This window comes from Muntiacus reevesi, chromosome 4, assembly GCF_963930625.1.
Source record: "Muntiacus reevesi chromosome 4, mMunRee1.1, whole genome shotgun sequence".
NCBI lineage: Eukaryota > Metazoa > Chordata > Mammalia > Artiodactyla > Cervidae > Muntiacus > Muntiacus reevesi.
Window position 1 is genome coordinate 24,097,819 of NC_089252.1, and position 24,701 is coordinate 24,122,519.

General features: G+C 37.6%; 1 protein-coding gene across 1 annotated transcript in view; it reads right to left on the reverse strand.

Moving 5' to 3' along the window:
• Window positions 1-350: 350 nt before the first annotated feature.
• Window positions 351-24,701, reverse strand: part of RNF125 (ring finger protein 125) — a 43,370-nt gene continuing 19,019 nt past the window's right edge. Inside the window, exons 3-6 of the mRNA XM_065932396.1 lie at window positions 21,839-21,933; window positions 19,116-19,206; window positions 7,537-7,644; window positions 351-4,679 (exon numbers count right to left, since the gene is read on the reverse strand). Of these exons, the coding sequence (XP_065788468.1) occupies window positions 4,593-4,679; window positions 7,537-7,644; window positions 19,116-19,206; window positions 21,839-21,933 (381 nt within the window). The 3' untranslated portion in view covers window positions 351-4,592. The remainder of the gene's footprint in view (window positions 4,680-7,536; window positions 7,645-19,115; window positions 19,207-21,838; window positions 21,934-24,701) is intronic.

A 24,701-nucleotide genomic window follows, 5' to 3' on the forward strand; every position in this document is an offset into this window, starting at 1 on the left:
ACCAGTGGAGCAACAAAACTCGTGTGCATCTATTAAGCTTGGGCCCTAGAGCCCGTGCTTTAAAAGAGGCCACCACAATGAGAAGAAGCCTGTGCACTGCAACCAGACCCATGGACTGTAGCCTGCCAGGCTCTTCTGTCCATGAGATTTTCCAGGTAAGAATACTGGGGTCGGTTGCCATTTCCTTCTCCAGAGAATCTTGCCAACCCAGATCTCTTGCACTGCAGGGAGATTCTTTACCAACTGAGCTATCAGAGAAGCCCATAGAGTAGCTTGGCTCCCTTAACTAGAGAAAAGTCCTTGAAGCAATGAAAACCTAGAATAGCCAAAAAAAGAAAACACTGTAGATATTTTAATGAAAGCAATGGTCCTGCCATTCTTTATTTCTCACAATAATACATATTTACAGAAGAAAAAGAATTGTACATTTTAAATTCTGATCATTATACAGATTTTTTGCAGTTGAATAAAAGGATGAATCTCTTAGTGACCTTTAAAAGTAACTTCAGTGCTAATCGAAGGTACTAATTATATGTTAAACACGTTTAATAACTGTTGCTAAGCTCACTTGAAAACACAACACATTTAGCACCCAGTAAAAGTAATAAAGCAATATCATTTGAGCTAAGACCTTTTAAGAGATCTGACTTGGAAGTATCTTCATCATAGACTTGCAATCCAATTTCTCAACATACATTTTTGAAACTTGGGAGAAAAAGCACGTTAAAGGAAAATCTCCATAGCTTTTTGTAAAATTTGAAGACTTTACCCTTAAGAATCCTATATGAATCAGTTTTTCCCTCAAAAGGCCTTGAAACATTGGCATCTTGAGGTGCTATTAAAAAAAAAAACAACCAAGATTTTTGTTATTAATCAAAAGCTTCAAATACTGGTTTTCATTTTTTAAAACAATTAATTATAAATTCTTTTTTTTATAAAAGGTTAAAGGCACAGTGAAACAATGAATAAGAGTTGCATTTCACTATTTTAAAACTCAAAACAATGCAAAAGACAAAATAATTCCGGCGGCCAGCACCTCATTTGTCCTGTAGGGGGCAAACCTCGGAAGATAGTGAAGGAAAGGGAAGCCCGGAGAGCTGCACTCCATGGGGTGGCAGAGTCAGACGGGATCCAGCAGCTGAACAAGGGGGTAAACTTATCATAAGAGGAACCGAGAGACAGGATGCAGAATTACTGTACTGAGGTTTAACAATGGCAGGTGACTTAAAGCTTTACTCACAATACAGTTTCTAAGTTTGGAAGTTTTTTCATGTTTTACAGATTTAAGGATACTTTTGTATTGCTCAGAATTCACCAAAATTTATTTTCTGGTTAGTAAGTACTAATACTCAGAAATATATTCTTTTATTTTTCAGGGACGAGATTTTTCAATCTAATGATTATCTCTGGGAAGTTCCTCTCCTTTTGTCTTTGTTGCCCAATAGGTTCTGCTTTATTGGATGACCCATCCAAACTGCAGGAAGAGAGGTCATGAAACTTCAAATCTGCTGTCAGTTGTTAGCAGCTGTGAAAAGCAAACTTGAAGCCAGTATCTAAAACAGGAGAAAGTGACTTCGCTGGCGGTGGCTAAGACTCTGTGCTCTCAATGCAGAGGGCCTAGGTTTGATCCTTGGTCAGGGAACTAGATCCCACATTCTGCAACTAAGAGTTCAAATGCTGCAACTAGAGAGTCTGTGTGCTGCAGCTAAGACCCAGTGCAGCCAAATAAGTTAAAAGAAAAAGAGTAAAAGGGAGGAAATAAGGCCTCTAGATTTCATCCAGGTTTATGTTTTCTCATCACCTTGCTGTGGATGGCAGAACAGTAAACAAGGTTTTGAAGAAGTAACAGAAAATTTACTACAAAAATTTAGGGGAACGTGACTATGACTACACTTATGCATAAGGAACAAAGAAGTTTATAAACAATTACAATTAAGAAACTAACTATAATCAAATGATGTTTTATCCTCAGAAGTTTAAATCAGTAGTCTTTATAACTTCTTTGCTTGCTTTCAAGATGGAAATATTCCATATCCAGACTTGTTGTTAAAGAGCCAAATATGAAAAATGGAACCATCAAAGGAGTGGTGGCGAGCACTAAACATTTAGTTACTCGACGAACTAAAGACTAGATGGAGGATAGAAGGGAGAGAGTATTGTAAATTACACCAGTATATTCTGAATTTTTTTTTTTTGGCTGTGCCATGGGCTTATGGGATTTTTAGTTTCCCAAACAGGAATTGAACAAGGGTCCCTGGCAGTGGAAGCACAGAATCCTAAGCACTGGACCACCAGGGAATTGCCTGAAAATGTTGATATTGTACAACTTTATTTATTTTTTAGTACAACTTTAAAAAATAGGAGATTGGGGAGAACAAACGAAAAACATTTTTAATTGTTCCAGCTATCATAATGGTGGTGGTTTATTAATACTATTATTCTGAGACTGTTGCATTTGTAAGGCAGTTGAAGAAAACCAATAATTGTGGGATATTCCTACGTCCTTGAAAATCTGGACTCTCGCACAGAAAAATAAAAGACACAACTCTTATAGAAAGGATTAGGCAAAAGCCTTGCAATACTTAATTTGATTTGGAAATATCAAAATAACTCATGAAGTGTTCTATATTAGAGAAAAAAAAGGTATTTCTTAGCTCTCTCCTAGAAACAATAACCAATCTAGCCACAACAAATCTGACAGTCCCAAATATGGTTTTGAAGCACTATTTCTCACTGAAAGGAACCAGGCTTCTTAAGAGAAATGGCTGATTCCAGATCTGGTGCAGAAAACATACACGCTGAGCCTGAAATACCTTGTCACAGGAGACTACAAGGAAGCCATTAAAGACTGCTAGAATAGTGTCAAAAGGACTCAGAGTCAACTTGATAAGATTCCCAATGACCAAAAATAGGACAATTTGAGCTTTAATAGGGCAATACTCAAAATGGATTGAAGTTCATCAAGTATGTTTGAATCCATGAGTTCACTACACTTAAAAAAGTGATGTACAGAGGATGATAGAAAACAAGTTTATTAGCCTGAAAGTTGATAAATCAAGGGGAAGATTCAAGTATTTATTTTTCTTTTCCTCTATGAACTTGACAACTGGTTAACCAAACAGTGGATAGGGGGAGCAACATCTCTTTATATATAAAAATGTTCCAACTAATAAGTGAAAAAGAAATAACAGAAACTCTAAACCACAACAAATCAGTGGATCTAGGCATATCCATTTCAGCTGACATCACAAAAAGAGCAAACCAGACATTCTCTGCCCTCTGTTGAAAGAATACACCATGATCTATACAGTCTGGTCAAAAGGTTGAAACTGAGTCTGCTCAAACCTTTGGATCCATGTATCATATCCAGATGACAGAAGAACATGCTGAATTGAGCCATGAGTATACTATTAGCAAAATACAGATAGTTGTGTATGTAGAAGACCAGGTTCTTCAACAGATAAATTTTAAGGGAAAGAAAGAAGGGGGAACCCACAGATTAAAAAGAGACATTAAGAGATATAGCTAACAAAGCAATTTTACGTGAGTAAGATTAAAAGCTAGTATAGAGATACAGACTTGGGGGATAAACTAAGAAATACAAGGAAGTGAGTACTGTTAAAATCAATGTAGTGGTTACTTCTGTGGGGCTGGGGAAGAGAGTTGTTAACTTTGATAGGACACACAGAGGACATCCAAGGTGACTGGCAGAGTTCTAAAAGACTGTTTCCTTACAATAATGTAATAAGCTATACATCTTCTGTTTGGTTTTCAGTATTTGTTTATTTTATAATTTTTCTAAAAGATAAAACTGAAAAAAAAAAATCAAAGCCCTTGGGATTTTCCACTAAAATTTATGGATGGGAATACTTCTACTGTAAATCTCGGCTGATGGCTCTTAAGAAGTTGCCTATATTATAGAAATATTTCTAAATAATAAGCTACAAATATTTGAAAAATATAATATTAAATTCTTATATGTGTATAGTTATAAAAAGTCAAAGCACTAAGTATACATTCCTAACATGAAATTACAGTATTGTTACAGTATTATGTTATAGATTTGGTTAAATGATCGTTGTTGACTTCCAAAATTTTCCTTTCCTACTCCCATACAAGGTTATTGGTGTTATTCTATTAGTTGTTAGAACATGAGCACTGGAACAGATCTCACATTTCCTTGAATGTCCACACATTGTTTCACTCTCCATAGAACAAAGGTTAGTTATCTTGTCCAATCATAAGAGTAGTTATCAGTATGTAGCATTACACACAACGTCATCCAATTTGCAAATGAAGATCCTTCACCCACATACTCAGCCTTATATTCTCTTTCATGTATTAATGGCGGATGGAGACTTTTTTTGCTGTTAAATGTCTAAGAAACTCAAGAACATAAAACAGACCTAAGTCATCAAAGTGAAAGCAGTTTTAAAATGCAATACAACAATAAACATGGACAAACATAGAATGTGTTGTACACTTTTCTGCCCATCAGACATTGATAGCTTCCCTACGATTTTTCAAGCAGCATCTTAAAAAAAAAAAAATGGTGCAATTGTATGGCCTCCTTCTCTTTTCTTTTAATACAGTTATGCGGTGTTCGAGTGATTCACGTATTCCAGAAGTGACCGGTCTAAGACCCTTTGGATAAGAGCTTCCTCAATTATATTGAAATCCTACAATAAAGAAAAAGAATTAGAAACATACAGTCAGACATGACAGTTTTCAGCAACTGGAGGATGAATGTTAAGACAATGCCTCATTTTGCAAAGTAAAGCCCTGAATTCAATCCCCAAGTTTCCACACACACACACAAAAAAACTCATAGAACCTAGGACTTATGCTTTGGGGCTTGTGCATTTTCTATTTCATTTTCACTGTCTATCAGTTAACTAGCTATCATTATTAATAAAATAGTCTTGATCTGGAATTTAAAGTTTTTTATGTGATTAACTATAATAGCTTTTAGTCAGTATTACAAATTCGGGTCAGATATGCTCCACACAAACATGTAATATGGAGTGAAGTTAAGACACTCCCATAGGATTCACCATTCCCAGCAGTACTACTGAATATCTAGTTCTGACAAAAGAATGCTGGAAACAAAATGCTCTTTCTCCTTGCCTCCTTATGGTCAAAACTGAATCCAAAACTATAGGTCAGCACATTCTGTAAATAAAAACTAAGAGCCCCATCTTCTGCAACCCATCTCCTCTTCACTAATAAACTAAGAAAATAAAATCTTTATTGGAAGTTCAATCTAAAACATAAAAGCAAATAAATAAAATCCACAAGGAAGTCACAAAACAGAGCAGAGCACAATATTTGGACTTAACGCCAGGTTGCTGCTCAGTAGGTAAGTCAAGTCTGACTCTTTGCAACCCCATGGATGACAGCACGCCCGGCTTCCCTGTCCTTCACTATCTCCTGGAGTAAGCTCAAACTCATGTCCATTGAGTTGGTGATGCCATCCAACCATTTCATCCTCTGTCGCCCTTTCTCCTCCTGCCTTCCATCTTTCCCAGCATCAGGGTCTTTTTCAATGCCAGGTTGTTCTGAGGCAATTTATTAACCTCTGAGCATCGGATACCTCATAGCTAAGTAAGGATAATCATACAGTATGCACTTCACAGAAGTTGCTACAAGGAATGAAATGAGACAACTTGCATAAAGTGCCTAGCATAGTACTTTGTAGTTGAGGAAACAAAAACAATCAAAACAAAGAACACTGTTTTGACCTCACTTCCACATCCAAGAATGTGATTTTGAGGGGCTGGAGAGTATTCTCACCAAAGTGACCTCTTTCTGGCCAGCCCCAGGTCATACTGTGAATGATCTTGAAAAGAATGGACTGAACAATGAAGAGTCAGAACAGGTATGGAATCAACCTGGCTTTTAGAACATCTCATGGAGCTACGATAAAGAGGAACCCCTACATGTTATGAAACGTGGCTCTCTTGAGGGCTTGTGTGCCTTAGTGGCCAGACAAAAACATTATTTGAGAGACCGAGGAGAGATTATGAAGCCTCTGTGGTGTGGTCTGTTCAGTTCTTCAAGTGGTCTTAATATTTCCATTTATTCTCTCCCCATCTCCAGTTTGCCTAACATCCATGCCCAAACTGAGTAAATCGCTTGACATGCATCATCTCATTTAATCCCCACAAGAGCATTTGGAAACAGTATGTACTTTGCTTAGTCCTTACTTTAACAAATGAACAAACAGAGGCTCCAAAGTTAAATACTTTGCCCAAGGTCACAAGTTGTGACAGGACTGTTACTGAAACCCAGCTTCCTTGTGTTGAATCTGGATAATCAACCTGGGCACATCAGAATGCATGGGGAAATTTTTCAAATAATAATCTTCAACAATTATTAAATTCCATTTGAAATTGCATAAAAAGAAAATAGTCAAAATCATGTGAAAATTATATGCAAATTCAAATTTAACTCTTAACATTTCATGTATTTCAATAGACGTAACAATAAAATGTACCATTTCAGAACATGGCTATGAATGTCCCCATGATAAGCAATCCCCTTTACTGAAACGGACTCATGGGACAATGCATCACTCTCACATGGACCAAAGCAGAACAAAAGCTATGCTAACCTTTAGCTTGTTTTACCATTTCTGATAATGGGAAATTGAGTCATAAGTATCAGAACTATTCATACTATAACAGATTTTTCTTTCATCTTAAAAAAAATTCTGACTATAATGAGAATGGCTATGAGTTGGCCATTATTGATGGGTAGCTGGTCAGTATACAGAGGTTCATTATATAATTCTGTCTACTTCTATATATGTCTAAAATTTGTTCATAATAATTTAAGTTGAAAAATGTTAAATAAACATGAGTTTTATATTTTATAAAATTTAAATTAAAAATAGAGCCCATGTGTCTCACTACATTGATAACGTTGTATCTGTTATTGGCCATTCAGTGTATTATAAAATGAGTGCAAATTCTCTGAGTCATTTCATTACTGATATGATCTTCTCTCAGTTAATATGTTTTTAACTTCATAAAAATTATAACTATTTAGTGGTAGGCATTAAAGTAGAAATTAAAATAACTGGAAAGTGAAATCTGGGTCTTTATACAATGGCTAATTATTTACAACACAAAGAAAATCATTTTGTCTAAAGCAGGTAACTACTCTTTTTTTTTTTAGGTAACTACTCTTAAAGGAGTTATATAAAATATATATATTTGTAATATATATATTTATAAAACACAGTGTTTCTATGTTTCCTCCTTAATACTAATACTTAACACTGCAGCTATATATGCATTTTTCCCCTAAAATCTTATAGTAAGACTTCTTATATTAAGAAAGGTAAGCTTAATACAGACTAAAAACATAATATAAAAGGAAGAAAATAGGGAGGGGGGATCGGGATGGGGAATACGTGTAACTCTATGGCTGATTCATATCAATGTATGACAAAACCCACTGAAATGTTGTGAAGTAATTAGCTTCCAACTAATAAAAATAATTAAAAAAAAAAAAGGAAGAAAACATACTTACTAAGAAATCATCATAAAACAAAGTGTGACTGACTTGCAGATGTCTTATTAAGCTGCCATTGAAGCTGCTTCGATTCTCATTAGGTACTAAACGGCAAAGCGGACAGAACTGGAAATAAACAAGATCAAGAGTTCAAGAATTTTAAATAATCATTAGTGTCAGAGATTTAAAAAATTAAATAACCATTCAACAAAGTTAATTTTAATTTTATGGATCTATTGGCCATACCTTGGTATTTTGTTTTAGAATTATATAAATATTAAAGCAATGTCAACTAAATAAAATTGCACTTATTTCCTCATACACATTTCTTGTATATAAAGAGTATAACTATTTGTTTCATACTTACCACTTTATTATTTAAATAATATTACAGTCAGGAGGTATGCCATAATGTAATTAGTCACCTACCTCTTCAACACTAAAGTTTTCTTAGATATGTGGATATTTTGCTATTACAAATTACATTATCTACATTGCTATTGTTATTACAGATTATATTATCTGTAATTATATATCAAATTACATTTTTGAGGGGATTATTTTCTTAGGATAAATGACTATAAATGGAGATTAGAAGATCAAAGTCATGAACATTCATGGTTCATAATATATACTATATATAATACATGCTTATGGTTTTATATTACCACCAGCACTATAGATTATAATACACCAGCATCAGATATTAGTATTTACACATATTTTCCTAATTTAATAGCCATGAATGACCATCTAAAAAACCTTCTCATTTTGAAATAATTATAAGCTCAAAAGAAACTGCAAAATAATGCAGAGAGGTACCATGTCACGATCACCCAGGTCCCCAGAACGTTACTTCTTACATAACTATGGCATATTATCAAAACCACAAAATTGGCAATTAACTAGACAACATTTGACTTAGATTTCACCAGTTTTTGCATGAACTCATTTTCTGGGGTATATATATTCTATGAAATTTTATCACACATATAGTCATATAACTACCAATACAATCAAGAAACAGAACTGTTCTCTCACTACAAAAAACCCCCTTGTACTATCCCTTAACTTCTTCTCTCCTGAACCCTGGCAACCATGGATTTGTTCTCTATATCGGCTGTTTTTTTCCTCCTTGCCTCACTGCCCGGCATGCAGGATCTTAGTTCTCTACCAGGATCCAGAGCGCGCCCCTTGCAGTAAGCTGAGTCTTAACCACTGGACCCAGGGAAGTCCCACAAATGGCTACTATTCTTATCACCTAAGCAGATACTTGCAATACAGAATGGCAAGGGCTGTAATCAAGATCTGAACAGACAACTGTTCAAGACTGATAAGGGAATCATTACTTTCTTTCTGAGAAGTCAGGAAAGGATTCAGCCAAGCTGCATGCAGCTGGTGTGAGTCTTGAAGAACGAGTCAGCCATAGCAGAGGAGAAGCACCACAGGCAGGGAAAGCAAAGTGGAAAAAGGTAGGAAACCCTAAAAGGACCCAGCCTGCTTAGGCAATGGGAAAACGCTCAGTGAAGCTGGAGACAGGGCATGTTGGGGGCAGCCAGGGGAGGAGACTTTGGAACAGTAAGTTGGAACCAGTACTAATCGATATACACTCCTCTGAGCAGCTCATGTGATTTCTGTTGGCTGTGTATCAAGAGTCAGAGGAACAGAGATGACTAAGCCTTGGTCCCATGATTAAGGAACTTTGAGCTCAGTGGACAGGAAATCTACAGAAAACCTGGAATTTCAAGCAAAGTGGTTTTTGTTTTCAGTCTGATGTTAAAACAGAGAACTAGTGGAGGCGTCGAACTTCAGGTGTATAGACAATTAGTTGTGTGACTGAAGAGACTTTCACCAGAAAAACCCTACAAAACAATGGGTGACAGTCTATACTGCTTCGAAAATTTCTTCTGTTTCTTGAATTGGGGAATTTGACATAAGGAAGGAGAGGGTAAGAACAGGAAAGGGAAAGAAATGGTAAAGTGAGAGATTGATCATGACCTAAGTGTCCAAGTGTTCACCTACACTCTCCCTAAGGTTGTTGATGTTTAGTAACTCAATTGTGTCTGACTCTTTGCGACCCCATGGACTGCAGCACTCCAGGCATCCCTGTCCTTCACCATCACCTGAAGCTTGCTCAAACTCATGTCCATTGGGTCGGTGATACCATCCAACCGTCTCATCTTGTCATCCCCTTCTCCTCCTGCCTTCAGTCTTTCCCAGCATCAAGGTCTTTTCTAATGAGTCAGCTCTTTGCATCAGGTAATCCAAGTATTGGAGCTCCACCTTCAGCATCAGTCCTTCCAATGAATATTCAGAATTGATTTTCTTTAGGATTGACTAGTTTGATCTCCTTGCAGTCCAAGGGACTCTCAAGAGTCTTCTTGAACACCACAGTTCAAAAGCATCAATCCTACGGTGCTCAGCCTTCTTTATGGACCAACTCTTAATCCATACATGACGGCTGGAAAAACCATAGCTTTGACCATACAGACCTTTGTTGGCAAAGTAATCTCTCTGTTTTTTAAAATGCTGTCTAGATTTGTCATAGCTTGTCTTCCAAGGAGCAAATGTCTCTTAATTTCATGGCTGCAGTCAACCTCTGCAGTGATTTTGGAGCCCAAGAAAATAAAGTCTATCATTGTTTCCATTGTTTCCCCATCTATTTGCCATGAAGTGATAGGACCGGATGCCATGATCTTCATTTTTTGAAGGTTGAGTTTTAAGCCAACTTTTTCACTCTCCTCTTTCACTTTCATCAAGAGGCTCTTTAGTTCTTCTTCACTTTCTGCCATAAGGGTGGTGTCATTTGCGTATCTGAGGTTATTGATATTTCTCCTTGTAATTTTGATTCCAGCTTGTGCTTCATCCAGCTCAGCATTTCACATGATATACTCTGCATATAAGTTAAATAAGCAGGATGACAATATACAGCCTTGATGTACTCCTTTCCCAATTTGGAACCAGTCTGTTGTTCCATGTCCAGTTCTAACTGCTGCTTCTTGACCTGCATACATATTTCTCCGGAGGCAGGTCAGGTGGTCTGGTATTCCCATCTCTTGAAGAGTTTTCCACAGTTTGTTGTGATCCACACAGTCAAAGGCATAGCCAATGAAGCAGAAATAGATGTTTTCCTGGAATTCTCTTGCTTTCTTTATGATCCAACAGGTGTTGGTAGTTTGACCTCTGGTTCCTCTGCCTTTTCTAAATCCAGCCTGAACATCTGGAAGTTCTTGGTAAATGTACTGTGGAAGCCTGGCTTGGAGAATTTTGAGCATTAGTTTGCTAGCATGAGAAATGAGTACCATTGTGTGGTAGTTTGAGCATTCTTTGACATTGCCTTTCTTTGGGATTGGAATGAAAACTGACCTTTTCCAGTCCTGTGGCCACTGCTGAGTTGTCCAAATTTGCTGGCATACTGATTGCAGCACTTCCACAGCATCATCTTTTGGGATTTGAAATAGCTCAGCTGAATACAACCACCTCCACTAGCTTTGTTCATAGTGATGCTTCCTAAGGCCCACTTGACTTCGCATTCCAGGATGTCTGGATCTAGATGAGTGATCACACCATTGTAGTTATCTGGGTCATGAAGATCTTCTTTGTATAGTTCTTCTGTGTATTCTTGTCACCTCTTCTTAATATTTTCTGCTTCTGATAGGTCCATACCATTTCTGTCCTTTACTGTGCCCATCTTTGCATGAAATATTCCCTTGGTATCTCTAATTTTCTTGAAGAAATCTCTAGTCTTTCCAATCTATTGTTTTCCTCTATTTCTTTGCACTGATCACTGAGGAAGGCTTTCTTATCTCTTGTTGCTATTCTTTGGAACTCTGCATTCATATGGGTATATCTTTCCTTTTCTCCCTTGCTTTTCACTTCTTTTCTCTTGTAAGGCTTTCTTACAAGAGAAGAACTACTTGTAAGCCTACTTGTAAGGCCTCCTCAGACAACCATTGCCAGTTTCCTAATGTCAGCTCATCCTTTATTATCTCTCTTTATTCAGATATGCTCCCAGACCATACCACTATATTAATAACCAACAATTTTACAGCATACATCAAAAGATACTGGCCTCAAAAAAAAGTGATTCATAGAGAACAACTTACTGGTTACTAGTAGGGAGAAGGAAGCAGAGAGGGGCAACATAGAGGTAGGGGATTAAGAGATACAAACTATTATGTATAAAATAAGCTACAAGGATATATTGTATAACACAGGGAATATAGCTAATATTTTATAATAACTATAAATGGGTATAACCTTTACAAGTTGTGAATCACTATATTGTATATCTATACTTGTAACTTATATAATATTTTACACCAACTATACTTCAATTAAAAAAAAAACAGATGTCAGCCTCATCTCAGTATGGACTTGATCTGATAGTGAATGCAATGGGTAAATAACAGCCACCATATTAGAAGCTACCACCAACTTCAATCCTTTGGAACGTCTGTTACAATGGATACCCAACTCTATCTGTGGTTTAGATTAATCCCCACAGCAGCTCAGTCAATTGAAGAATACTTTCTTTTTCTTTTTTGAAGAACACTTTCTATATAATGGTAAATACCATTTGGGGAAGAAATTAAAGATAACTGAATCCAACACCAAAAGAAAAGAGTCATGCATTGAAAATAATTATGGGCAAATCTTCAACCAAAATTAAGGTACCAGATTGAATACCTAATTTAATAGGAGTTTGGAAGCAAATCTAATGAAGATTTTCTTCTTTCCAAAACATTTATGCATGTACGTTCCCAATGCTCCATCAAGCTACAGATATTCTGAATACCCACGGAAATAAATTGCTGTGGGGATTAGGGCTCAGCTTTTGTCAACACAGTTTTTAATTTCAAACCAAATGAAGTCCTGTCCCTTCTCACAAGGAATGAATCTCAGGATCAAGGCAGAAAATAAAACTACCTTTGAACCTGGGTGGATGGGACTATGCTTTTCACAATATCCTATTTTTATATCACTATATCCTACTATAGCTAGGTTCTCCACCAAGAGCTGGGCATGCAATGTTGAACAAAGAAATTATTAATAAGTTCTATGGCTTCATGAACCTATTAATTTGGAGGGAGAGACAGACACAAAATAAACATACAACACACAACTGTGATAAATGAGAAAAAAAGCAAGAGCTGAAAATAATTTCAGTGTCAGGGAACTGAGATTTAAGGTGAGTTCTAAAGGATAAATAAGAACCAACCACTGAAAGAAAACACTGGAAAAAGAGGATAGCCAGAAAGTGGGGCTCTTGCTGAAATATCTTCCCTTAATATGATAAAATACTAAATTTCAAAAAAAAAAAAAGGAAAAAAAATACTAAATTTCTCTCGAGTGGTCTCATAATTCAATCCAAAGCATGCGTATCATTTGCCTCTTTTAAGTACAATATTCCATAGATATACTTAAAATAAATGCAGAAGAATATAGTTAATTACTGTATCATGAAAAGGACTTGTTGAAACTCCTTGATGTTTTTAACCTACTAACCTGGTTTGCTTGAGCAACTCAGCAACAAAGGACTAGTTGCTTCTGGCTTGATTTTTGAATTATCTAATTCTATCTGGAAGGCAGAATCCTTTGCCCAAATCTCTAACTATCTTGAGACTACTTATATCTGCTAAGTCAGATGACATCACTGACCTTATCTGCAGGCAAACCTAGCAATTCAGTCCTTTAAAGCAGTGATTCCTCACTACATCCCATGCCAACCCAGAGGAAGTCTTGGACTCAACCCTCCTTGTCCAAGGACTTCACTGGAGTGTTTTCACATATATGTCCCCATTAGTGCTGCCACAGGATCTGCCTCCAGCCTTTTCATAACCACAGGGTTTAATCTGACTTCTAGTGGCAAAGTGAAAGTCACTCGGTCGTTTCCGGCTCTTTGCGACCCCATGTATCATAGCCCACCAGGTTCCTCCAAGCAAGAATACTGGAGTCGGTTGCCATTCCCTTCTCCAGGGGATTTGGCTGATCCAGGGATGGAACCTTCATCTCCCAACTGCAAGCAGATTCTTTTTTTTTTTTGGAAGCAGATTCTTTACTGTCTGAGCCACCAAGGAGTGGGGCTTGTCTTAAGCTCGTACACTCAAACATGAAACACTAACGGAGGAAACCTGAAGATCTTCTCTTCCGGTGACCACTTTTACACAGCCCTAGTGTTTTACAGAACCACGACTTTTCTGAACAATCTGCTCCTGCCTTAAGCCAAGACAGCATCCTTCCCAGCTTGGGTTCCCCAACTGTGAGAGTATGCAGCCTTTTCTAGGAAATCTGCTCTAGCTTTGATTTGATATGGCTGTAAACATAGTAGTACCCAAGGATCACCATCTGACTCTTTTACTATCCTGTGAAAAGAGCATTAGCATCATCATCACCTCCATTTTACAGATGATGAAACAGAGGCAACAAGGTTAATGAGATTTGCACCTAAGTTTAGGCTTTTTTGGCTTCCTGGTAGCTCAGATGGTAAAGAATCCACCTGCAATGCGGGATACCTGGGTTCAATCCCTGGGTTGGGAAGATCCCCTGGAGAAGGGAACGACTACCCACTCCAGTATTCTGGCCTGGAGAATTTCATGGACTGTATAGTCCATGGGGTCCACAAATAGTTGGACATGACTGAGCGACTTTCACTTAGGCTTTTTAACTACTAAATTCCACAGGCAATCTGATCCCATGATTCCTGGTTTATTTCTGTCCTTATGGCAGTTTTCTTCAGTGACTTCTATGACCCCTAAGTAGTAGAAGACCCAGCTCCCACAGGCAACCTTTAATCTGATGGCCAAACTGAGCAGCACATGGACGGGATTTCTGCTGGAGTAGGTACATAGTACCAATGGAGAGACAAGTAGGGTGCCTGCCCTAGATGAATGCTATAGTGCTGCCCATGGTCCAGAATGCCTAGTGTTCCTCCAGCCAGCACAGCACCTGGGCACCACTAGTCATGGCTCAGGCTGCATTGATGATATCTCCTTCATTGGGTTACTGGGAGAAGTCAAAGAAGCACCCAGTCAGTTATGTTCAGTTGCTCAGTCATGTCTGACTCTTTGTGACCCCAAGGACTGCAGAATGCCAGGCTTCCCTGTCCATCACCAACTCCCGGAGTGTATTCATGTCCATAGCAACCATCTCATCCGGGGTCGTCCCCTTCTCCTCCTGCTTTCAATCTTTCCCAGCATCAGGGTCTTATCCAATGAGACAGTTCTTCACATCAGGTGACCAAAGTACTGGAGCTTCAGCTTCAACATCAGTCCTTCCAACGAAAATTCAGGACTGATTTCTTTTAGAATGGACTGGTTGGATCTCCTTGCAGCCCAAGGGACTCTCAAGAGTCTTCTCCAACACCACAGTTCAAAAGCATCAATTCTTCTGTGCTCAGCTTTCTTTATAGTCCAATTCTTACATCCATACATGACTACTGGAAAAACCATAGCCTTGACTAGATGGGCCTTTGTTGACAAAGGAATGTCTCTGCTTTTTAACATATTGTCTAGGTTGGTCATAGCTTTTCTTCCAAGGAGCAAGTGTCTTTTAATTTCATGACTGCAGTCAACATCTGCCGTGATTCTGGAGTCCCCTAAAATAAAGTCTATCACTGTTTCCATTGTTTCCCCATCTACTTGCCATGAAGTGATGGGTCCGGATGTCATGATCTTCATTTTCTGAATGTTGAGTTTTAAGCCAACTTTTTCACTCTCTTCTTTCACTTTCATCAAGAAGCTCTTTAGTTTCTCTTCGCTTTCTGCCATAAGGGTGGTGTCATCCGCATATCTGAGGTTATTGATATTTCTCCCAGCAATCTTGATTCCAGCTTGTGCTTCTTCCAGCCCAGCGTTTCTCATGATGTACTCTGCATATAAGTTAAATAAGCAGGGTGACAATATACAGCCTTGACATACTCCTTTCCCAATTTGGAACCGGTCTGTTGTTCCATGTCCAGTTCTAACTGTTGCTTCCTGACCTGCATACAGGTTTCTGAGGAGGCAGGTAAGGTGGTCTGGTATTCCCATCTCTTTCAGAATTTTCCACAGTTTGTTGTGATCCACATAGTCAAAGGCTTTGGTGTAGTGAATAAAGGAGAAGTAGATGTTTTTCTGGAACTCTCTTGCTTTTGCGATGATCCAGTAGGTGTTGGCAATTTGATCTTTGGTTCCTCTGCCTTTTCTAAATCCAGCTTGAACTGGAAGTTCACGGTTCATGTACTGTGGAAGCCTGGCTTGGAGAATTTTGAGCATTACTTTGCTAGTGTGAGAGATGAGTGCAATTGTGTGGTAGTTTGAGCATTCTTTGACGTTGCCTTTCTTTGGGATTGGAATGAAAACTGACCTTTTCCAGTCCTGTGGCCACTGCTGAGTTGTCCAAATTTGCTGGCATAATGAGTGCAGCACTTTCACAGTATCATCTTTTAGGATTTGAAATAGCTCAACTGGAATTCCATCACCTCCACTAGCTTTGTTCATAGTGATGCTTCCTAAGGCCCACTTGACTTCACATTCCAGGATGTCTGGATCTAGGTGAGTGATCATACCATTGAGCCAGTGGTTATCTGGCTCATGAAGATCTTTTTTGTATAGTTCTTCTGTGTATTTTTGTCACCTCTTCTTAATATTTTCTGCTTCTGGTAGGTTCATATATTTTCTGTCCTTTATTGTGCTCATCTTTGCATGAAATATTCCCTTGGTATCTCTAATATTCTTGAAGAGTCTTTCCTATTCTATTGTTTTCCTCTATTTCTTTGCACTGATCACTGAGGAAGGCTTTCTTATCTCTCCTTGCTATTCTTTGGAACTCTGCATTCATATGGGTATATCTTTGCTTTTCTCCCTTGCATTTCACTTCTCTTCTTTTCTCAGCTCTTTGTAAGGCCTCCTCAGACAACCATTTTGCCTTTTTGCATTTCTTTTTCTTGGGGATGGTCTTGATCACTGCCTCCTTACAATGTCACAGACTTCCATCCATAGTTCTTCAGGCACTCTGTCTATCAGATCTAATCCCGTGAACCTATTGTCACTTCCACTGTATAATCATAGGGATTTGATTTAGGTCATACCTGAATGGTATAGTGGTTTTCCCTACTTTCTTCAATTTCAGTCTGAATTTTACAATAAAGAGTTCATGATCTGAGCCACAGTCAGCTCCTGGTCTTGTTTTTTTTTTTTTTACTGTACAGAGCTTCTCCATCTTTGGTTGCAAAGAATACAATCAATCTGATTCTGGTATTGATCATCTAGTGATGTCCATATGTAGAGTCTTCTCTTGTGTTGTTGGAGAGTGTGTTTGCTATGACCAGTGCGTTCTCTTAGCAAAACTCTGTTAGCCTTTGCCCTGCTTCATTTTGTGCTCCATGGCCAAATTTGCCTGTTACTCCAGGTATCTCTTGACTTCCTACTTTTACATTCCAGTTCCCTAAAATGAAAAGGACATCTTTTGGGGGTGTTAGTTCTAGAAGGTCTTGTAGGTCTCCATAGAACCATTCAATTTCAGCTTCTTCAGCATTACTAGTTGGGGCATAGACTTGGACTATTGATATTGAATGGTTTGCCTTGGAAACAAGAGATCATTCTGTTGTTTTTGAGCTTGCACCCAAGTACAGAATTTTGGACTCTTTTGTTGACTATGAGGGCTACTCCATTTCTTCTAAGGGATTCTTGCCCACACTAGTAGATATAATGGTCATCTGAGTTATATTTCACTGAGTTCAAGAGGCACCCGGAATTCAGTGTATCGGGAATTCTCCTGCAGTCCAGTGGTTATGACTCGTCACTTTCACTGCAGGGGCCTGGGTTTGTTCCCTGGTTGGAGAACTAAGATCCGGCAATCTGTGCACATGACCAAAACAAACCAAAAGACAAACCAAGAAAACTCAGTATGTGCTAGTCATTATGATGCCACCCTAATGTTTTCTTTCTTCTTCTTTTTTAAATATTTACTTATTTACTTGGCTGTGCCAGGTCTTAGTTGAGGCATGTGGGACCTGGTTCCCTGACTAGGGACTGAACGCAGGCCCCCTACATTGGGAGCTCGGAGTCTTAGCCACTGGACCACCAGGGAAGTCCCCCAGTGCCTTCTTCAAGCTTCCTCTAGGAAGGTTCCCCAGGGACCAATCGTAAAACACCTCCTTAGCTCAGTTCCTGCAAGGGCAACTTAAACAGGAAAAGCCCGTGACAATCTCCCCTGCTCCCCCAACACATATCAAGCTCCTAGCCAGCCATCCCAAGAATCACACCTCTGGACCATTAGGGTGAATAAAAAAAGACCTTTGACTGTGCTGTGGGGCTTTTCTCTTGAACCTGCTAGTAGAGCACAGGTGTTTATGCCCCAGAGCTAGACACTGGGCTTCAAACTGTAGCTCTTCTTACTTACCAGCTGTAAGACTTATCTTGTAAGACTTAACCTCTCTGAGTCTGAGTTTACTGTTGGTAAAATGGAAATAATAATCATCTCTGTCTCATAGTACTGTTGTAAGTGCTATCTACCAATCATCAAATAAACTTGCATTTCAACCTCATCCACCTTCCAAAAGGATTTTATGGGGAAAAAAAAAAACTTTAAAACTCAAATTAAAAAACCCCCAAACTTATATATACGAAACACACACACACACATATGTACATATTTTAGTTCTGTTTAGAACTAAAATAAAATCCAGAATAATCTTCAAGGTGCCATTTTACTTCTGTTAATTTAAAAATAAATGTAACTCAATTTTGACCAGGTTAGGGTGAAAGCAGTTTACTCATCAACTGCTGATACAAATATAAACTGACTCAAACTTTTTAGAATATGTTTTGAGTGTTAATTAAAGCTTGCACTCTTGGGCCCAAAAATATCAATCTATGGAATTTCCTCCTAAGAAAAAAATGATATAGAAAGAAAAGTTTAAACGTACGAGAACGTGAATTCAAATCCTAAAAACTGGCAGCAATCCAAAAGTTAAAAACTAGTAAAATGGCCAAGTAAATGATGATGATCCATCATCACCCTGCCTTACCTCTCAACTATACAAAAATGAAAATTATAAGAGCCACACTGCAAAGCAGAACTAAAGTGCCAGGTTGAAATGAAAAAAAGGCAGCATTCACAATAGGTCAAGGAAATGATAAGCAATATGCATGTTTAATGTGTGAGCCTACTGATGAATATTCAGACTCTGAAATAAAACAATGAATTATTTAATAAAGGTGAATGACTTTCTACTTTTCATGTCTAGTGTATTATTGCCATGATAACCATATTTGCATTATTAAAAAATGTTTCTCACTTAGGATGTGAGCACAGTTAGCATACTAACATTAAATCTTAATTATGCATTTTAGATCTGCTTAGTTGATTATGCCCATGATTATCTGTATGAGACAATGTTGTCTAATTTCATAAATGAAAGAGTAATTGCACACTGATCATTCTTGTCGGTTTCAACTCGACACTTTCACATGGTGTTCATAGTCATACAACCACTGTAACCTTGACATAAATTATCCTTTATGATATACCCATAAATAGAAGCCCGTAAATGGATTTTCTAATGTGTATCAAATTTAGATAATGCAGAAATATATCGTAACATAATTTCTCACCACAGGTCTCCTTTCTGATCTGTGATGAGTAATGCAATGATCCAGCAAACTGTCTTCATCCAATTCCTTCTGACAAAAAGGACATACACACCTGGAAATTGCATAGAACACAAATATTACTGAAATTATTGATAATTAGACAGTAGTCACTTAACTAGAGGTAAAAAACAGAATGTAGGTGGATCTAGTTTCTAGTGCTCATTCTTTCGATTTCATATTCATTTTCCTATCCTGATGATAATCTTGGTGCCTACATTTTTTCTCATGAGCGATGCAAATGTGTAACCTCACAAGGGCAGGACAGAGACACAGTTATAGTGCACTTGAAGCACTTTCTTTTCTTTTTTTTGAAGCACTTTATTTTCTTTGGAAGAAAAGTACAATCTGAGCACTCCATTAACTGAGAAACAGAGGATCATACCACTCAGTTGTATCTATGTTACTTTTTCTGTCTCTTTTACTTCTTTTTTCTAATTCAGGTAACATCTGAATTGGGTGTTACTTGTTCTCCAACCAGAATATCGGACAACACCCGCAAATATAACCACAGGTGTCAACTCACAGTATTAGCATCCAGTGAGAATGAAAAACAGCCCACAACTACCTTATTACATCTTTATGCACATCTAGGAGTACCTGTCCTTCACATCTCTGTTGTCCAATGGAGTAGCTATTAGGTATGAGTCTACCAGGCACTTGAAATATGGTCAGTCCAAACTGAGATATGCTAGAAGTTTAAAATATGCTCTGAAGTTTGCAGGCTTTATATATACATAAAAAACAAAACGTCTCAATAATTTATATATTGATTACATGTTCCAAGGAGAATATTTTGGCTATAACCAGTTGAATAAATTACATGAAAAATTAATTTCACTTGTTTTTACTTTTTGAATATTGCTACTAGAGAATTTAAAATTACATGTGTTCTGCATTATATTTCCATTGCATAGTGCTGCCTTAAATTCTTAGGGGCAATATGGAGGCTTGGAATTTTTCACTCATTTTCCATTATAGATATAACTTCCTGTTCCCCAAGACACGTATTCTGGATAGTTTCCTTGCATAAGAACTTAAAAAATTTGAATTATGTTGTATGTTCTATAAAGCAAAGACTTCTATGTTAAATGCAAATATTTATCTTGTAAGACTGATTAATCAACAACCCTTCTCATTTTGGTTATTTTAATTCTTTGTTATTTAATTCTAACTAGCAGGATAAATTAGTATTCATATATTTAAAAATTTTCATATCAACTTTCTGATCAAATCACATGCTTGTTCAACTCATTTGTTAGCCTTCCTTCCCACTGGTCTCTGGGGCCAGTCTAACAGAATCCATACTCTTCTTAGAGCTAAAATACTCACACTTTATAGCAGTATGGAATAAATCTAGTCCTATAATAAAAGGTGCATTTGCAAAGTAACCTCTAGAAAAACATGCAGACTTCTGGATTAGGACATTTAAGCTATATTTGAGTAGTATTTCTTTTTTTTATTTTTTTTTTTTGGCTGCATTGCTCAGCTTATAGGATTTTAGCTCCCCGGCCAGGGATCAAACCTGGGCCCTTGACAGTGAAAGTGTAGAGTCCTAACCACTGGAGTGCTAGGGCATTCCCCTTTTTTATCTTAAAAAAAAAAAATTTTTTTTTATTGAAGTAGAGTTGATTTACACTGCTGTGTTGTTTCAGGCAAATAGCACAGTAATTCAGTTATATAAACATGTATATACATTCTTTTTCAGATTCTTTTCTTTGATAGATTATTATAAAATATTAAGTATTTTGTCCTGTGCTATATACATACAATTTCTTAAAATAAGCATAACTAACATTTATCTTCAGGAGAGGAAAAGAAATTATACTGAATATAGCTGAATTCAACGGAAGACTTAATGGTTTCAAAGCCATTATCTCCATTCAGGAGTACACAAAGCATTTCTCTATTTCTTCGGCAGAGGCAAATGCCAAACTTTGTAATTCCTCTGCCATTCAGAATAGTTGTCATTCAGTGGCTAAGTTGTGTCCAGCTCTTTGCGACCCTCTGAGCTGCAGCACGCCAGGCTCCCCCATCCTCTACTATCTCCTGGAGTTTTAATGACCTAGATTTGTTTCCTTCTTTTTTAAGAAAAAATAGTTAATGATCAATATCCTCATTACACCTACTAGCTGTCTCCATCCTTCCTCCAGCCCCATATAAGATTACCCAGCAAACAGGTTGTAGGATTCAGAATGCCTGCCCCACACGTGTTCTTTCATGTTAGAATATATACTGAGATGTCACTTTGTCCCTTCTAAAGAGGAAGCAGGAAAAGGAGAGGGAACGAGCTGGGAGATTGGGTAGTGGTGATGGAAAACTAACGACAATAATCTCATAACCATCATCTACTTCAGGACTCTTAGTCACAACACAGAGCCTAGCAGAAACTGAACAGTTCTGCTTTCTATTTCTGGATCTTCCTTCATATAAACTTGTCTGAGGAAGCTTCCCCAATCTCTCCAGCTGGTTCTCCCCAAAGTTTTTAAAGCAGAGAGAGCAAAATTCTTTTGTAATTACTGCTATTAATAATTGAAAACAAATGATTACTAACAAGAGGTATTATGATTAGGAGCCAAAACAACCATATACATATTTTCATAATAAAAATATTAAGCTTTCCAGCCCATTAAATTCTTTACAAGCATGTCAAATTTAGCATTAAACCAAAGTGTATAGAAACAAACCTTGTCGTTGTCTCTCCAAGCTCTTGCAGTGGTCCATACTTATCTATGTACTTCTGGCATGTTCTTATGTGTGCCCTCATTTCACTGAGGCAAACCTATATGAAAGCAGATCAAAATAAGCTCCCTATTGAAAAGAGGCTCACTTCAGTGAATGAAGTCTTTTGTGACCCAACTTCACTGCTTTCTTTATTTCAAATAAGGTCATAGTGTGGGGTCAGTTGATTAAAAGGAAGCAGTCAAGGTAATAGTTCAATCAATTTAAGGCATTATCAAGAATAACACTAATTTAAAATTTCTTTATCGTTAGAAGATCCAGAAGCTGAGTTCTTGAATTTGGTTCTTTTAGAAAGCATATGTTCTTCAAAGTGAAAAGATGTATATTAAGTCAAATTTACTTTTTTTGGATGCTATTGCCTAAATTAGTGATGAAAAGAAGGAAGAAAGAAAAAGAGGAGAGGAAAAAGAGCAAAAGGAAGGAAAGCGGGGGGTGGGGGAGGAAGTTAAAAGACAGAGAAAGAAAAACAGAGAGAGATAAAAAGAATAAATAGATGAATTTTAGAGATGTCCGGAGTAAGTAAAAAGAAATCCTGTGCTTCAGGGAAAGATATAAATACCATGGCTTTATAATATATCCAGTAGCATTACATGAATTCACAATACACAGTATACTTAATGGCCCCATTAAGAGCAAATATAAAGGACAGCTCTTGCAGTCCATTTTTATGAAGGCAGAATAAAGAGCCCTTGTCCTTCCAGATATACATTCAGAGATCCTAACCATGAGGGATCTGTTGCTGCATAGTACATATTCTACTAAATGTGTCATTAGAAACTCTGATAAGATCTTGGGCTAAAGGAAGCTTTGTTAGAGTTGTGGTAAGGTGGCCGACCCACCCTGCCTCATTTTGCTCAAGCTACGGAAGTTCAACCTCAAACATGAAATCTACCATCTCAAGGAAGCAGACACAACTGCTTCACAAAAGACAAAAATAAAAGCAAATGGAAACGTTAGCAACAAATCCTTGCTTTATCCTTCTAAAAGATGTAAAAGCTAGGACTGATCTAGGCAGCTGTCTTAAAACAGGCTGCTTTACAACATTTAACATCCAACTTTACACATCAGTTGCTTTCTCCTCTCCCTGTGACTTTTGTTAAAAGTCTCTTTCCTCTTTCCTCTTTATAGTCCTTGATCAACATTCCTCATATAAATGTAGCAATCTGGGTATTGTATCCTGACAAGTGAATTGATAAATTCACAGGGTGCCTACCCCAGACACAAAATTGAAAGCAGTTGTCAGTGGTGGAAGGAGAATAAGCCAATGCGCTTGCATTAAAGGTGCTTATAATCTAATAGAGGAGAAACAAATGAACAAAAGATGTGAAGACAAGTAGATAGGAAACGGTTCAATATTGGGGACAACAATACTCATGGAATGGAGATCTGGCCAGGACTCACAGGAAGCAGAGTTGAGAATGCCTAACATTCCAGAAAGAAGAGGCGGATACAAAGAAATCTCCCAAAGGATAGATAAAAATACTTGTGAATAATCAGAAATAGGGAGTGAAAAAAGGAAGCAGATTCTGACCCAGGATAATAGAGAGAATGCTCTCGTTTCTGACAGGTACCAAAGGAGGGATAAAGAACTGGATAACAGAATAACATGCTGAGTTTGATTTTTTGCATGCTGAATTTTAAACGATGGCAAACTATCAAAATAAAAATCAGCAATAATGATTAGTAAGAATGTGAAAAGCTATTGATTCTGAGCTATTGATTTGAGCATTCATTTCCACAGTACTAAAATGAATCCCATCCAGTGACGCCAGTGGTAAAGAATCTGCCTGCCAATACAGGAGATGAAAGAGATGCAATTCAGTCCCTGGGTCAGGAAGATTCCCTGGAGAAGGGAATGGCACTCAACTCCACTATTCTTGCCTGTAAAATCCCATGGACAGAGGAGCCTGGTGGGCTACCGTCGATGGGGTTGCAAGAGTCCAAACGACTGAGCATACAGTGCTAAAAGCCACTTGTGGTTTGTCTTTAATCTTTACAATCACTCTGTGACACGAACATTATCTTTTCCCTCAATTTACAAAGACTCAAACAAAAACTCAGATTAATAATTTGCCCCAAATCACAAGCAGTAAGTGAGAGAATCAGTGCTCAACCCTAAGATGTCTGACTCCAAAGACCATGCATAGATTCCATAGTCACACAGCCATGAACAGATTTAGGTCTTACATAAATATTTAAAAAATGCATTTGAGCATTTACTATGTTCCAGCCACTATTCAAAGTTCTTGATACACAACCCAATAAAACAGACACAATCCTTACCCTCATGAAATCTGGTGGGGATAATGGATAATGGACATTAAACTTAAAAAACTCACAAAAGCATAATTATAAATGGTGATAAGTGCTATAAAGAGAAAGCACAGAGTGCTAAGAGAAAGTGTTTGAGGGATTATAATTTAGATGAACAATCAAGAAAGGTTCTCTAAGAAATTGAGATCTTCGTACACGATCTCCCTTTTGATCTCTAGACTGGTAATATCTAGATACATTCCCCTTAGTAGTTCAAATGTAATGTATGTAAAACTTAAAACTTAACTCTGTATATTCTTCTCCAAATTTGCTCCCCATATTAGCATTTTCACCTACTCATCTCAGAAACTTGGGAGTCATCCTTGACACCTCACTCTTATGCACCCCCACATCCAGTTACTTACCAATTTTCTTCAATCCCTCTCTTAAATACACCCTGAAACAACCTCTTATTCCATACTTAATGCTCTTACCCTAACCCAGCTTCCTAACCACCTGTCCTAAAGGCCACTAAATTGGTTCCACCAATTCTGC